The 14003-nt window shown below is 47.3% G+C and overlaps 1 protein-coding gene across 2 annotated transcripts in view; it reads right to left on the bottom strand.

The window, feature by feature from the left end:
• Positions 1-11281, bottom strand: part of ASAP3 (ArfGAP with SH3 domain, ankyrin repeat and PH domain 3) — a 46316-nt gene extending 35035 nt beyond the window's left edge. For both annotated transcript variants that reach the window (XM_077150821.1, XM_077150822.1), the window contains exon 1: positions 11138-11281. In XM_077150821.1, coding sequence (XP_077006936.1) covers positions 11138-11266 — 129 coding nt within the window. In that variant the 5' untranslated portion in view covers positions 11267-11281. The remainder of the gene's footprint in view (positions 1-11137) is intronic.
• Between the last annotated feature and the right edge of the window lie 2722 nt (positions 11282-14003).

Here is a 14003-nt window from a genome sequence, read left to right as displayed (position 1 = left end):
CCTGGGTGGAGAGCTTTAAGAAAATAAGGATGCCTACACCTCACCCCAGACTTATTAAGTCAGAATCTCTTGGGGCAGGAGGGGAGGGCTGGGAGGGCTGGGCGGGCTGGGCATCAGTGGTGGAGTGAATGAGGAAGCACAGTTCTTGGGCCGAACTGCTGAAGTCCAAATCTTGGCTTTGTCACCTACCGCTAATAGAGTCGCCAGATTTAGCAAAAATACCTACAGGACACCAGTTAAAATTGAATTTCAGATAATCAATGAATATTTTTTTAGTAAAAATATGTCCAATTTTTGCCTGGGCATTCTGCATTTTACCTGGCAACATTGCTTACTAGGTTATTTCTCCTCCTTATGCCTTAGTTTGTCTATCTGAGGATTTCCTGGGTTAATATATGGAAAGTGCTTTCAGCAGTATCTGGGTGCTTGGTATGCTATTCTTATTTTTATTGGTTTAAAGGCAATCCAGACAACATGCATGAACCTTGAAAACATATTGCTCAGTGAAAGAAGCCAGACACAAAAGACCACATTTTGTATGATTCCATTTACATGAAATGTCCAGAACAGGCAAATCCACAGAGACAGAAAGATGATTAGTGGTTGCCAGGGGCTGTATAGGTTTCTTTTTGGGGAGATGGAAAAGTTCTAAAATTAGATAGTGGTGGTAGGTGCACATTATGAATACACTAAAAACACTCAATTGTACACTTCAGAACGGGGAGTTTGATGGCATGTGAATTTTATATCAATAAAAATAAACCTACCTAAAAGCAATCTGGGGGGTTCTAATGCATTCTGGGTAGGCTCTCCACAAATGTCTGATGAAGAAATGAACTGAGAGGAAATTGCAGAGGGAAGTGCTGAGGAAAGAACCTGCCTTGTTCAAACTCAAGCACAGCATTCATTCCTGACACCTCTAAGATATATGAGATTTCTCTTTTGGCTTTGGCGGCCAGGACAGGCACAGACAATTTCTGCCCTCAAGCATGATAATTACCTCATCCCTGTTTCAAGGTACAATTTTGTTTCCCTTTTCTGTGCAGTTCCTGATCTCTTTACTTACCCTGTGTGCAGTATACTTGTGTTTTTGGTAAAAGGAAGTTAAAAAAAAATCAAGTACCTGTTATACAGCACATATATACTAGATGCTTTATATATAATCCCCTCAAAAACATCGCATAAGACCATTATCATCTCTGATTTACTGATGGGAAAAAAGAGATTCAGAAAAGTTAAGTCATTTGCCCAAGGTCACACAGCCAATAGGAATTCAAACCCAAGTTTGTTAGACTCCAGTTACAGGATTCTCTCCACAGATCTTAGCCACCATATCCCTGTATCTGCTGCTCCACTGCTGTGGGGTTTTTTTTATTTTAAATATTTTCATTGAGAAATCTGTACACATATACAGTCTAACCGTATCATACAATCAATGGCTTACAATCTCATCACATAGTTGTGTATTCTTCACCATGATCATTTTTAGAACATCTAAATCACCCCAGAAAAAGAATAAAAAAAGAAAAAAACAAACTCATACATCCCATATCCCTTACCCCTCCCTCTCACTGACCAACAGTATTTCAATCTATCCCATTTTTACTCTTTATCTCCCCCTATTATTTATTTATTTTTTTATCCTTGCTATTTTTTTTTTAAACTCATCTGTCCATTCCCTGGGTAAAAGCAGCATCAGACACAAAGTTTTCACAATCACACAGTCACACTGTAAAAGCTATATAGTTATATAGTCCTCTTCAAGAATCAAGGCTGTTGGAACACTGTTCAACAGTTTCAAGTACTTCCCTCTAGCCACTCCAATATACCATAAACTAAAGAGGGATATCTATATAACGTGTAAGAAAAACCTCCAGAATAAGCTCTTGGCTCTATTTGAAATCCCTCAGACACTGCAACTTTATTTTGTCTCATTTCTTTCTTCCCCTTTTTGCTCAGGAAGGCTTTCTCAATCCCATGATGCCAGGTCCTGGCTCATCCCCGGGAGTCATGTCCCACATTGCCAGGGAGATTTACACCACTTAGGAGGTGGGGGGTGGGGATGGCAGTGAGTTCACCTGCAGAGTTGGCTTAGAGAGAGAGGCCACATCTGAGCCATGAAAGAGGTTCTCTGGGGGGTGACTTGTAGGCATAATCCTAAATAGGCTTAGCCTATCCGTTTGCAGGAATAGTTTCGTAAGGGCAAGCCCCAAGACTGAGGGCCTATTAAATGGGCTCTCCCCAACGCTTGCAAGAATAGCAGGAATTCCCCAGATAGGGAAATTTAAGATTTTCTCCTTTCTCCCCAGTTCTTCAAGGAGACTTTTGCAAATACTTTTTTATTCTGGGCTCAGATTACTCTGGGATATATCAGGGCATCACCCTAACCTGTACAAACCAACAAGATCTCATGCCCTATGCAAGATTCCATGTAATTATGGTGTTCAAGTAAGCTGACCATACAAGTTAAATTAGATAATGTATTACCCAAAATATAAACTTTGTACCAAATAAACCCTTTGGTGTCTCTCTGAGGTTGAAGTTTGAAAATACGGGCCATATCATCCTTTACCCAGTACCCTGATTTATCTTAGTCCTATCCGGATCAACTCTTCTGGGTTTTCACAGGAATAAGTCTTCTCTTACCCAGATGGGGGCCTCGACTAGTCACCTCCATAACCTCAGAACCTAACCTTCAGCCACTGTACACAGTAGGTGTTCAAGAAATGTGACTTAATGGCTTGGCAATCTTAAGCGGGCACATGCTCACCACTGCAGTTTTCACCCTGACTGCTTGTCACAATCACCTGGGGAACTTCTGAACTACACACTTGTCCAGGCCTCACCCCCGGGAGATTCTGATTCAGTAGGTCTGAGCGGAGTCCACCACATCTGAGCTTCCTAAAAGCTTGACCAAGCTCAAAACCCAGCAGTTCTGAACCCTCAGCAGCTGACCCCATATACTCCATACAACCTGCAGCAGCAGCAGCTTCCCAGACACTCCAAAGCACCTCCAGTGACCCTGTTGAGGCCAATGTTCCCAAAGGGAACCCAGGGCCCTGCCCTAGAGCCTGAGGCATTCACTATACCTCCCTGGGTCTCACTCATCTGCTCTGAGCCCAAGTACTAGGTCCATTAAGGGACCTTCCAGCAACAAGATCTGGCTGAGGACTCTGTAGGATCCAACTGTTTTTCCTTCTGCTCTGACCTGAAGTTCTAGTTTTTGTCCTCAAAACTGCCTGTGTCAGTGGCCACAAAAAGCTGAACTTCAGGCAAGGCAGTGAGCACTGAAGAAGACTGATATTTAGGGAGAGGAGAAGACTGAGAGACTGGAGTCCAGGAAGATCCCCGCCCCTTATGCAGAAGCAGCCTGGAGGGGAAGAGGCTGGACTTGATGGAGCTGAGTTCCAATTCCATCCTAGAACACCCTTGATCCCAGGCCCTCCAGCTAACACCCCAGAGACCCTATGCCTTTGCCCACCTTCTCAGGAAAATACCTAACTTTCCCCTCGTCAAGTGAGTTCAGACTGGTGTGAGGGAAAATAGCCCTAAATCTGTTTTTAGGTCACCGACAACTTCCATGCTGCCAAATCCAGGTCATGTCTCTGTCATCTTCTTGTTTTACCTCTAGACCTCAGGGAAGCATCTGACAGAGCCAAACACTGCCATCTCCTCAAAATACTCGTCTCCTACCTTCTGAGGCATGGCCTCAGATTTCCCTCCTTCCTCACTGGCAGCTCCTTTCCTCTCCAGATCACTCAGTATTTTAGCTCCCCAGAGCATGGGCCTGGGCTCTCCTCATTACCTTCCCTAGGTTGATCCTGAATACCCCAAAGTTTTAAATACCAGCTAAAATAATGTATTCGTGGACCTTCTGCATGGGAATCTCCTGGGGTACTTACAAAAATGTCAAATGCCCAGACATCCATGTATTGGCAATATGCTATCAAGGACATTTGTCATTTTTTTTGCCAGTCCGGCATCTGAACCTAACTTCTTTCTATGTCTAGGGAAATACTTGTTGTGCAGTCTTCTAAGCTCTCCCACTCAAGCTGAAAAGACCAAATGCTTGCTTTCCCAGATTCCCTTGCAGCGAGGGTACCAGCACATGACCTAGGTTCTACCAATGAGAGGCACCAGCACATGACCTAGGATTCACCAATCAGAGGTACCAGCACATGACCTAGGCTCCACCAATCAGAAGTATCAGCACATGACCTAGACGCCACCGTTCAGAGGAAACTTACTGTAGACTCTGAATCAGGAGCAGAGAGTGGAAGATTCATTGTAATGCCAGCTGCAACAGCAGTGAAGGGTCCCTGTGGCCCAGGGCACAGTGGCAGTACTAGTTGTGGTATCACTGTGTGGCAGCAATGTCTGCACTAAACTGGCTCGGTGGTGTGATTGTGGCTGAAGTCCTGCCTGCTGTCCAACCTCCTTTGTACTTTTCTGGTTCTCCAGCTTTCAAAAATTCTGTGAAATACTGAATATTCCATGTCTATGAATTCCTTTCCTGTTTAAATCAGCTCAGGTTGGTTTCTGTTGCTTGCAATAAGAATCCTAAGCTATACCTACCGGAGAGCTTCTTGGAATGATGCTAGAGATTCTGCATCTTAACACATTTGTCAGGTGATTCCTATGATGCAAGTTTGAAACCTGTCATATGAATGCTGACAACTTTCAAATTTGTATTCTCAGTCTACTCTTTTCCTTTGAGCTCCTGACTCATATCCAACTGACTTGTGACATCTCTACTTGGATGTCTCAAAGACCTATAAGATGTATAAAGAGAATTATTGATTTTCCCCCTCTCCCATACTTCTCTTTCTCAATACATGGCAGTGCCCTTCCATCAGCAATTTGGGAACCATTCTGACCACTTCCCCATTCATTCCATTAGCAGATCTTAATGTTACTATCCAGAAAATACTTCTAGAATCTGTACACTTCTTTTCCTCCACTAATCCCAACCCTATCCGCATCACCATCATTTCCTTGAACAACTGCGGCAGCTTTCTCACAATCTCCTTGGATCCCCCCCCCCCTCCACTCTAGTCTCCAAAGAGCAACTGAGATGATTTTTTTTTTTTTTATCTTTGCATGAGCAGGCACCAGGAATCGAACGCTGGTCTCCAGCATGGCAGACGAAAACTCTGCCACTGAGCCACCATTGCACTGCCCTGAAGTGATATTTTTAAAATATAAACTGGATCAGGTTGGTTGCCTGCAAAATCCATAAAATCCAAACTTGTGACAAGGGCGTACAAGTCTGGGTGTTTGCCTCCCTTCCCAAAGTCACCCAGTGTGGCCCTTCCATTTGCCTACCACCCTGCCGCTCTGGCCTTCTTTCAATGTCACATACCCAGGGTCTTTACTGGCTCAGGACCTTTGCCTAAGATGTTCCCTTCATCTAGAGTTCCCTCCCACCATTATTCTCTATTCATGTTCCTTTTTTGTTTTCTTCTTTTATTCATTTTTTTATTTAACCAATATTTTCTGAGCACCTATTGTGGGGATACAACGGGAAGGTTAGATTTTATTCTCATAGAACTCAAAATCTAGTGAGAGATCAGATCTTAATAAAATAATTATACAAATAAATGGAAAATTTATCTCTGATATGTGTTACAATGGGGACACAGTGCTAAGGGGGAATTGAGCTGGGGTTTGGAGTTAGGAGGCCACTGCTGTGTTCCAAGGGACAGGTGACGGTGGCTTGGACCATGGTAGAGATGTAAAGAAGCAGGATGAGGCTCAGAAGGTCAAACTGATAACCTTTGGTGATGAAGTGTACAAGTGGAGGTATGAAGCTTCTAGTTTGTGTAACAGAAAACATGGCAGTATCACTAACCAAAACAGGGAATGCTAGGAGGGCCAGCCTGGAGAGAAAGTTCATGTGTGTGGTGCTGGATACACTGCACAGCTAAACAAAACCAGGAGGACAGCAGTTGGTTTCTGAGTCTTGGCTGGAGGCACAAATCTATGAGTCATCTAGAGATGGAAAAGGATTGAAGCTATGAGTGTGGATGAGATTGCCTGGGGAAAGGGGCCTTGGTGCCAAAAGCCTTAAGGGCCCAAACCTCAAGAAAGGCCTTGACAAGGAGGATGAGCCTTCATGCCACTTATCACATGTGCAACTGTTGACTTGTTTGTTTACCTGTTTACTGCTTGTCTTCCCTACGCTCCACCAGGCAGGGGCTATATCTGTTTTACTCGGCAGTGTGTCTACCCAGTGCCTAAACAGGGCCTGGCACAGAGCAGGCCTTAATAAATATTTGTTAAATTAATTAAATTCCAGCTTCCTCATTTTACTGTGTGATCTTAGGCAAGATATTAACCTCCAGGATCTTCAGTCTTCCTATCTATAAGATGGACATCTCGCTTTCTTCATAGGGTTGTTCTAAGAATAAAATGAGATAACTTAAATAAAGGGCCTGTATAGTACAATGTACATAGAAACAGACCATTCCCTTGAGCTTCTATTTACTAACATAGAAAATGGGAAGAAATTACTAATCAGACAGTCTAACCATCTAGGGAAGGGGTAGGATCAGGCAACCAAACTTCTACTGCTCGCTCGGTGGGGCCCAAGTTTCTTCCTCCTGCCCCCTGTCTTATGACCAAAATTGAGTTTCTCCCCAGGACCTTGGAGACAATGTTTTGTATGGCCTGGGGCAGGCTATTTCCCTTCTCTGGATATCTGTTACCATAGCAGGATTTCTCTGCTCCCCAAGACTCCGCCACCCTACAAGATTTGGATGTGCCAGGCACTGTGTTGGTAGCGATGCCTCTCCACAGGGCTGGTCTTACCCAACCTAGGGCAACACGACTGGTCCCCAATGCCTGGGAAAAAGCCTGGCCTGAGTGCCACACATGCATTCAAGGACTTCGAAGTCCGGTTGCACCCCCTTAACTTTTTTTTTTTCATGGGCAGGCACCAGGAATCGAACCTGGGTCTCTGGCATCGCAGGCAGGAACTCTGCCTGAGCCACTGAGGCCCGCCCAGTACCCCCTTAACTTTGTAGTCCCTTTTTTCAATTCCCTTTGACCTGAGCTTTCCAAACTGGGATTGTTCATTACACCTGGACAGGGAAGCACAAAACAGTACCTTGTGCTGGAAGCTGGATTGTGCTAATAGAGAGTAACTGGCATGGACATTTCTCAGGGGGCTGTCCAGGCCTTGCCCCTTTTCTCTAAGAAACTCCCACTCCCACAGGGTAGTTCCCAGTGGCCATGTTTACCCCAACTGGAGTCTATCCCTCCATGAGTTCTGCTGATGGAACCAGGGGTGGAGAACTGGCTTCTGGAAACAGTCCAGACCATCAGCCTCTCTGCCAAGAACTTGGAAGTGGGACAAAGGGTTGGCTCAGTTACCTTCAGACACTGGACCAGTGAGATCGTGTAAGGGTGGCAGTGAGGCTGGGCTTTGGGCCTCTGTGATGACGAGTGAGCAAAAGTACTGATCAGTTGTGCAGAAAGAAAGAGAGGCAAGAGAGAAGGAGAAAGAGCCTCAGCTCCTGATGACTTTTCAGCCTCGAGTTCCAGGTCTGTGTGTCTACCTTTACTTATTGCTCTTCATTTCCAAGAGGGATCCCTAATTCCTTAAAACAGATTCCCCTTCAACATAAATGAGCTTGTGAGGGCTTATGTTTATTGCAAACAATCTCTTAAGGTTACATAATTTTTATACTACAATAAATGTGGACGAAAAATTAAATGAAATCCTTTCTAAAACGAGATTCAAAAAAACAAAAGTCACAAAGGAAAAGATAAATCTGACTCCAACAAAGTTTAAAACTGTGCAGTATAAGACATGATACCAATTTATGTAAGGATTCCCTCTAGCCTTCTCCCATCAATAATAAATTTTCTATGAGCATATACACATTGGGAAGCACACACATCAAATTGCTCACAACAGCTACCTCTGGGAGGGGAAAGGGATTGTGAGAAATGGACATAGGTAACTCTAACCTCTTCTGTTATGTTCTAAAACTTAAAAAACAATTATTATGTCCCTTATGCAATTCAAAATTTATTAAAATCTCAAAAAACATACAAGACACAAAACAATTTTTTTTTTTTTTTGTAGCAGGCTGCATGATCCAAGACCCACCAGGGGACATAAGTTCACATGCACGACACAGCATGAATTCTCAGCTCCAGCCAAAAGGGTTTACTTGGTTCCCAGATACGTTCTCTTCCCACAGTGTTGGAGTTCACTCACATTTCCTTCCATCCTTAAAAACCCAGCTGGAAGTCTCACCTCCTCGAGGGAACGCTCCTTGATTTTCCCAGTCCTCAATGCTCTCTCCTTCCCCCTCTCTCTCCACCAGCCTGAGCAGCGACCACACCTTTTACTGGGCACTTGGAACAGACTCCTGGGATTCCTACTTCTACCCCTCAGACAGGCAAGCTCTCCCTAACCAGCCAGTAACCAGGGCAGCATCTTGGTGGCTTTGGGGTCTAGCACAGAGATGGCATGGAGAACGGACAAAACACAGCCATGGAGACAGCCAGGCCTGCTGCGTGTCACAGGGCAACTCCTTAACATCCCTGGGCCTATTGTCACAGGTGTTACTGAAAATATCAATGAAAGTATGAATGTAAAAGGGCCCAGGACAGGAAGAGGCCACTTGAAGGAATGATTATCTTAACATTTCCTCTCATTTGTATAGTGTTTTAAAATTGAAAACAGAAAAATTTAATGATCCAGTGAGGTAGGCAGGAAGGGATTATTTGCCCCATTATACAGATGAAATAACTGAGCTTCTGAGAAGTTACAAAGGTAGGACAGGTAGATGGACTTTAAAGAACAGCTGGGTAGAAATGCCAGTTCTTCCATTACCCAGCTGTGTGGGCATGGACAATTCTCTTGCCCTCTGTGAAAATCAGTTTCTCCATCTGATATAAGAGAGTTCATAGCTGATCTATCTATCTTAAAGGGTCCCCCAGACCTGACAATAATATCCTGGGACCTGCCCAGGACCCTTCCCCGAAGGACTGCAAAAAGGGACTGTAAGTCTCAAGTCAGAGTCCCTTGTTACTCAGGAAACCAGCTGGGACTGGAAGCAGGCGGGATTGGAAGACTTGACTTGAGAATCAGTTGCACTTTGATTCAACCAATTGGAGCTTCAAGCCCTGGGGTAGATTAGTCATGCCCAGAACTGGGGTGGGGGGTGGGGGTGGAGGACATACCAGCGTCAAACTACATGTAAATATAAACATGAATGCAAAACCAAACAGGAAACTTCAGGAAAGTCCAATCCAAAGGTCAGATTCTAACTTTGGGGGCACTGAAGTGCTGGAGAGAAAAGCTTTGCATGGGTGCCACAAACCTTTCTGTTACAAAAGTGAACCCCCTGTGTGTACCAAACCCAAGTCACATAGGCAAAGACGGCTGGGTTTTGTCTGGCTTGAACAGGGGCAGAGCTGAGCTCTGACCAGAGCCTGCTATGGCCTCCATTCCGAGTCCTCTCTTCACTCACACACACACACAAACACACACACACACACACACACACACACACACACACACAGAGCCAGGTGTGAGGCCAGATGCAAGGGCATAAATGGGCATTTCTATCCATGGCAAAGGTTCATAGGGCAGCCCCTGCTCCTGCTCTAGCTTAACATAATGGATGATCAAGAGAGAAGGGTGAACTGTAAAAGCCCCAAGGATGCAGATGGCACTGAACTCTCCCAGGGCGTGTAATGCAAGGCTATGAAGATTAAGCTTTTCCCAGGATGAGGCAATGCAGCAGTAAGTTTCCCTGTGAGTCTCCCAGTAAAATATAACGTAAATTCATAGGTACTGGTTCTGCCCAAGGAAGAAAGCCAGAGGTCATTGTCTGCTTCTTGTTTTAACTAAAACACACACACCCCACTATCTGCAAAGTACTAGGTTAAGCTCTGTGAGAGAAATGAGTTCAAAAGAAATCCAATCACTGTCTAAAGAGGCCCATCAATTAATTGATGATAACCATTTATCAAGGCGCATACTTTACACGCATTGCCTCATGTAATACAGTCCCATGAGGTAAATATTATCTCCACTTTATAGAGATGACAGAAGTGGGGCTCAAACAGACCAGGTCACATGCCCAGGCTCACGCAGCTGGTAAACTGAAGAACCAGAATTTGAACACAGATCTGCCTCCTCCAAAATCAACGCTCTTCCCACTATATCAAGTGATACAAACAGTTTGCCATGGAGGTTCAGCCTGCCAAGGGAGAGGAGAAGGAGGAGAGATTTCCCAAGACATCCAAGGTATTATGAAAAGTCCCACTGAACTGGGTATCTGTGTCACACAGTAGGTGTACGGTACATTTTTGGTGAAGGATGGAAGGTGAAAGCCACGGCTGAGGTCCAAAATGCCACCCAAATTCTGGGCATCCTCTAGGAAGGCATTGCAAATATACATTTTCCTCCGTTGGCCCAAAGCCACAGGGTGCCTGCCCTAGAATATTCGTTGCAGAGGAGCCCCGAGAACGCTGCAGCAAGTCCAGAGAGGAGGAATGCACTCCAATGAGCACGGGAATGGGGTGGGGCAGCCTGCACGGGCCAAAGAAAGGGCCTGGGACGCTTTGCTCGAAAAGACAAAGAGGAGAGGCGAGGGAAAGGAAGACCAAAAACTTGCCAAGAGCTTGGCCAAGGTGAACCCCAGCTCCTGGCGCCTTCATTCCACAAATGCGGGCCGATCTTAGAACCAGAGGCGAGGAGGAGGGGCTTCCCAGCAGCCTGTGAGAACTAAGTTGGGGACTGAAATGGAGAGGGCCTACTTCTCAGAAGTGGGGTGTCTTGGGCGACAAAATTGTGGGGCTCCAAAGATGAAAGCACAAACCAATGCAATAAGGCGCTGAGCCAACACACACGCGGGTCACCAAGGACTTTAAGGTATGTCTTCCGACCTGTTAAGTCTGTTATCGAAGTGACCCCTCGAAGGCACCCCCCCTACACACTGCCTCGAAGGTGAAGACGCTGATGTTTGAGATGCTCTCGGTTCTCAGAGACCTAGGGAGGGGGCCGGTTCTCCGCGGCGCAGGTAAAGGGCTATCGCAGCTCCGGTCACGCCGGGGAAGGTCAAGGCCAGTTCCTGCCGGGACCCCGACCCCTCGCACCTCGGGCCCCCCTTACCTCCTCGCGCGCCAGCACCGCCCCCCGGCACCGGGGCATCTTGGCAGCGAAGGCGGCGGCTCCGCCCGGGGAGCCAAGGTCCTCGGTGGTGATGGCCAAGAACTCGGCGACGCTGAGCTGCTCGGGCATGGCGGGCGCGGGGTCGGGGCGCCGGGGCCGCCTGAGCGGGGCGCGGGGGGCGCTGCGCTGCGCTGCACCGCGCTGGGCCGGTCTCACTGCCAGCCACAGACCCGTCCAGGACTCCGCAGGCCACGCCCCCTACTCCCCGCCCCCGACAGCCCTCCGCCCGGCACTGCCGCGTTCCCCCAAGTCCCGGGAATCCCGAACTTTCACACCCCGCCCGCTTCTCCGCCCTGCCCCCGACCTTCCTGCCTCTCTCCCCTACTTAGCCTCACAGCCCCGCCCCGGCCCCTCGCGGGGCTTCCCGGCCCCGCCCCAGGGTCTCCCTGGCCCCGGAGCTCCGCCCCCGGCGCGCCTGCCCCGCCCCTGGCCTCCCGCCCAACTCCCCAGCCCCGCCCCCAAGACCTCACCGCCTCTAAGCCCCGCCTCCTGGCTCCCAGTCCCGCTCCCGGCCTCCTTCAAAGCTACTTCGCCCCGCCTCCCTCTCCGCCCGGCACGGCTCCGCCCCTTTCTTCTTGCCCCTCGGATTCCCCGGCCCCAGCCCCCCGCCCCACCTCCTCCACAAGGCCACCCTTGCCTCCTCCCCTCCTACCTATTGGTTCCCAGCCCCCATGCCTCCGCCCCTCTGCCGCGCCACCTCCCCCTCGCGTCCCGGGGCTCTCCTCCAGCTCCACGTGGCTCCGCGTTCCGTGCTCCATCGCACAGCTCGCGAGCTCCTCTCTCCTCACCCGACCTCTGGTTTCCACCCAAGCGCTGTGCGCGCATTCGGAGACCGTGTGACTCCGCGATGCTCGCTAGCTGTGGGACTTTGGGAAAATTACTCCTCTTCTGGAGAAACTCAGTTTCTTTATCTGTAAAATGGGAGGCCCACTTGGGTTGTGATGTGAGGCAATAAGCTAGCACGGAGCGCGTCCCCGCTAGGCGCACAGTGGCCGGCGCGCTTACCCACGCCTTCACTCTGCCTGGGCCCCTTGGGCTCCTTTCAGCCCTCAACCACCACCATTCCCCAGGCTAAATACTGCCAATCCTCCCCATCCACTAGCCTTTGTCTCCTGAGCTTATACTATTTGTGTAATAGAATTAAAAATGGAAAAAAAACGTGTCCAATCGAGTTAAGGAGACAGGACAAATATGCTGTTAAATAAAACTCTGGCTTACCTCCCTTCACCTTTGAGTCCACTCCAAAGGGTTCTCGTCCCTACCACTCCACTAAAGAGAGTTCTTGTAAGGTCAATTAGGATCTCCCTGTGAAGCCCATAATGGGCACTTTTCTTGCTTGATCTCGAGGAGCATTTGACTCTGTTAACCATTCCCTCCTTGAATTCACTCCTCCTTAAGTTCTGGAACACACCATCTCCCGGTGGTCCTCCTCCCTCTCCGGCTGCTCCTTCTCAGGACTCTTGATGAGATATGCTTTCTCTGCATATCCCTTAAATGCTAGAGTCACTGGGGGCTCTCTGCTGGACTCTGCTCTTGTACCCAAGTTTCCTGAACGCCATCATCCAATCCCAACCAGCTTCATTTGCACCAGTCAAGTTGATGTCTTCTGTGTTAATTTCCTATGGCGGCTGTAACAAATTAACTCAGGCTTGGTGGCTTAAAACAACACACATTTATTCTCCTACAGTGCTGGAGGTCAGAGGAAAATCCGTTTCACCCACTGAAATCAAGGCATGGGCAGGGCCCTGCTCCCTCAGGAGTCTCTAGGGGAGAATGGGTTTCCTGGTCTTTTCCAGATCTAGAGCAGCATTCTTCTATCTTAAAGGCCAGCGAGGAGCCTAACATCTTGCTTCTGTGGTTACATTGTCTTCCCTGTATTCAAATCTCCCTCAGTCTCCCTCTTTTAAGGACAGCTGTAATTAAATCTAGGGTCCATCTAATCCGTGATCACGCCCCATCTCAAGATCTTTAATTTAATTATTCCTGTAAAATCCCTCTTGCCATATGAAATAACAGTCACAGGTTCCAGTGATCAGGACTTGGATATCTTTGGGTGGGGAGGGGGACTCACTCTTCAGCCTACCACATCTTCCAAGGTTAGGTCTCCAGCCTGGACCCTTCTCTGGCTTAAGATTTATATATCTAACTGCCTATGGGACATTTCACTTTCTCACAGCAGACATATCCAAAACTGAACTCGCCATCTTACCCCACTGCTGACCCAAGTTCCTTCTCTGTCCTTGTCTTGGTGAAAGGGACCACCAGGCCCTGGGAGGTATTCTCCCCTCCTGCTTCCCCCAGCCTCCACCGGCAAACCTCGTCATTACCTCCTAAATGTCTCCATCTTCTGGCCAACCCCAGCCCAGGCTCTCTCTCACTTTCTCATTGCTCTCCCTGTTTCCAGTCTTGCATATCTGATTTGGTGCTTTCCTGCTTAAACCTCTTAAATATTCGCTCCCCGACCCCACCCCCCCATTGCTCTTTGGGTAAAAGCCAAAATCCTTTTATCATGACTACCTGGTCCTGCATGATTTTGTCACTTTTTTTTTTTTATTAATTAAAAAAAATTAACAAAACATTTAGAAATCATTCCATTCTACATGTACAATCAGTAATTCTTGATATCATCACATAGTTGCATATTCATCATTTCTTAGTACATTTGCATCGATTTAGAAAAAGAAATAAAAAGACAACAGAATAAGAATTAAAACGATAATAGAGAGAAAAAAAAACCTATAGCTCACATGCAGCTTCATTCAATGTTTTAACATAATTGCATTACAATTAGGTAGTATTGTGCTGT

This window comes from Tamandua tetradactyla, chromosome 2 (assembly GCF_023851605.1).
Source record: "Tamandua tetradactyla isolate mTamTet1 chromosome 2, mTamTet1.pri, whole genome shotgun sequence".
Taxonomy (NCBI): domain Eukaryota; kingdom Metazoa; phylum Chordata; class Mammalia; order Pilosa; family Myrmecophagidae; genus Tamandua; species Tamandua tetradactyla.
The sequence above is the reverse complement of the archived record's forward strand: the minus strand, read 5'-3'. Positions and strand labels throughout refer to the sequence as shown.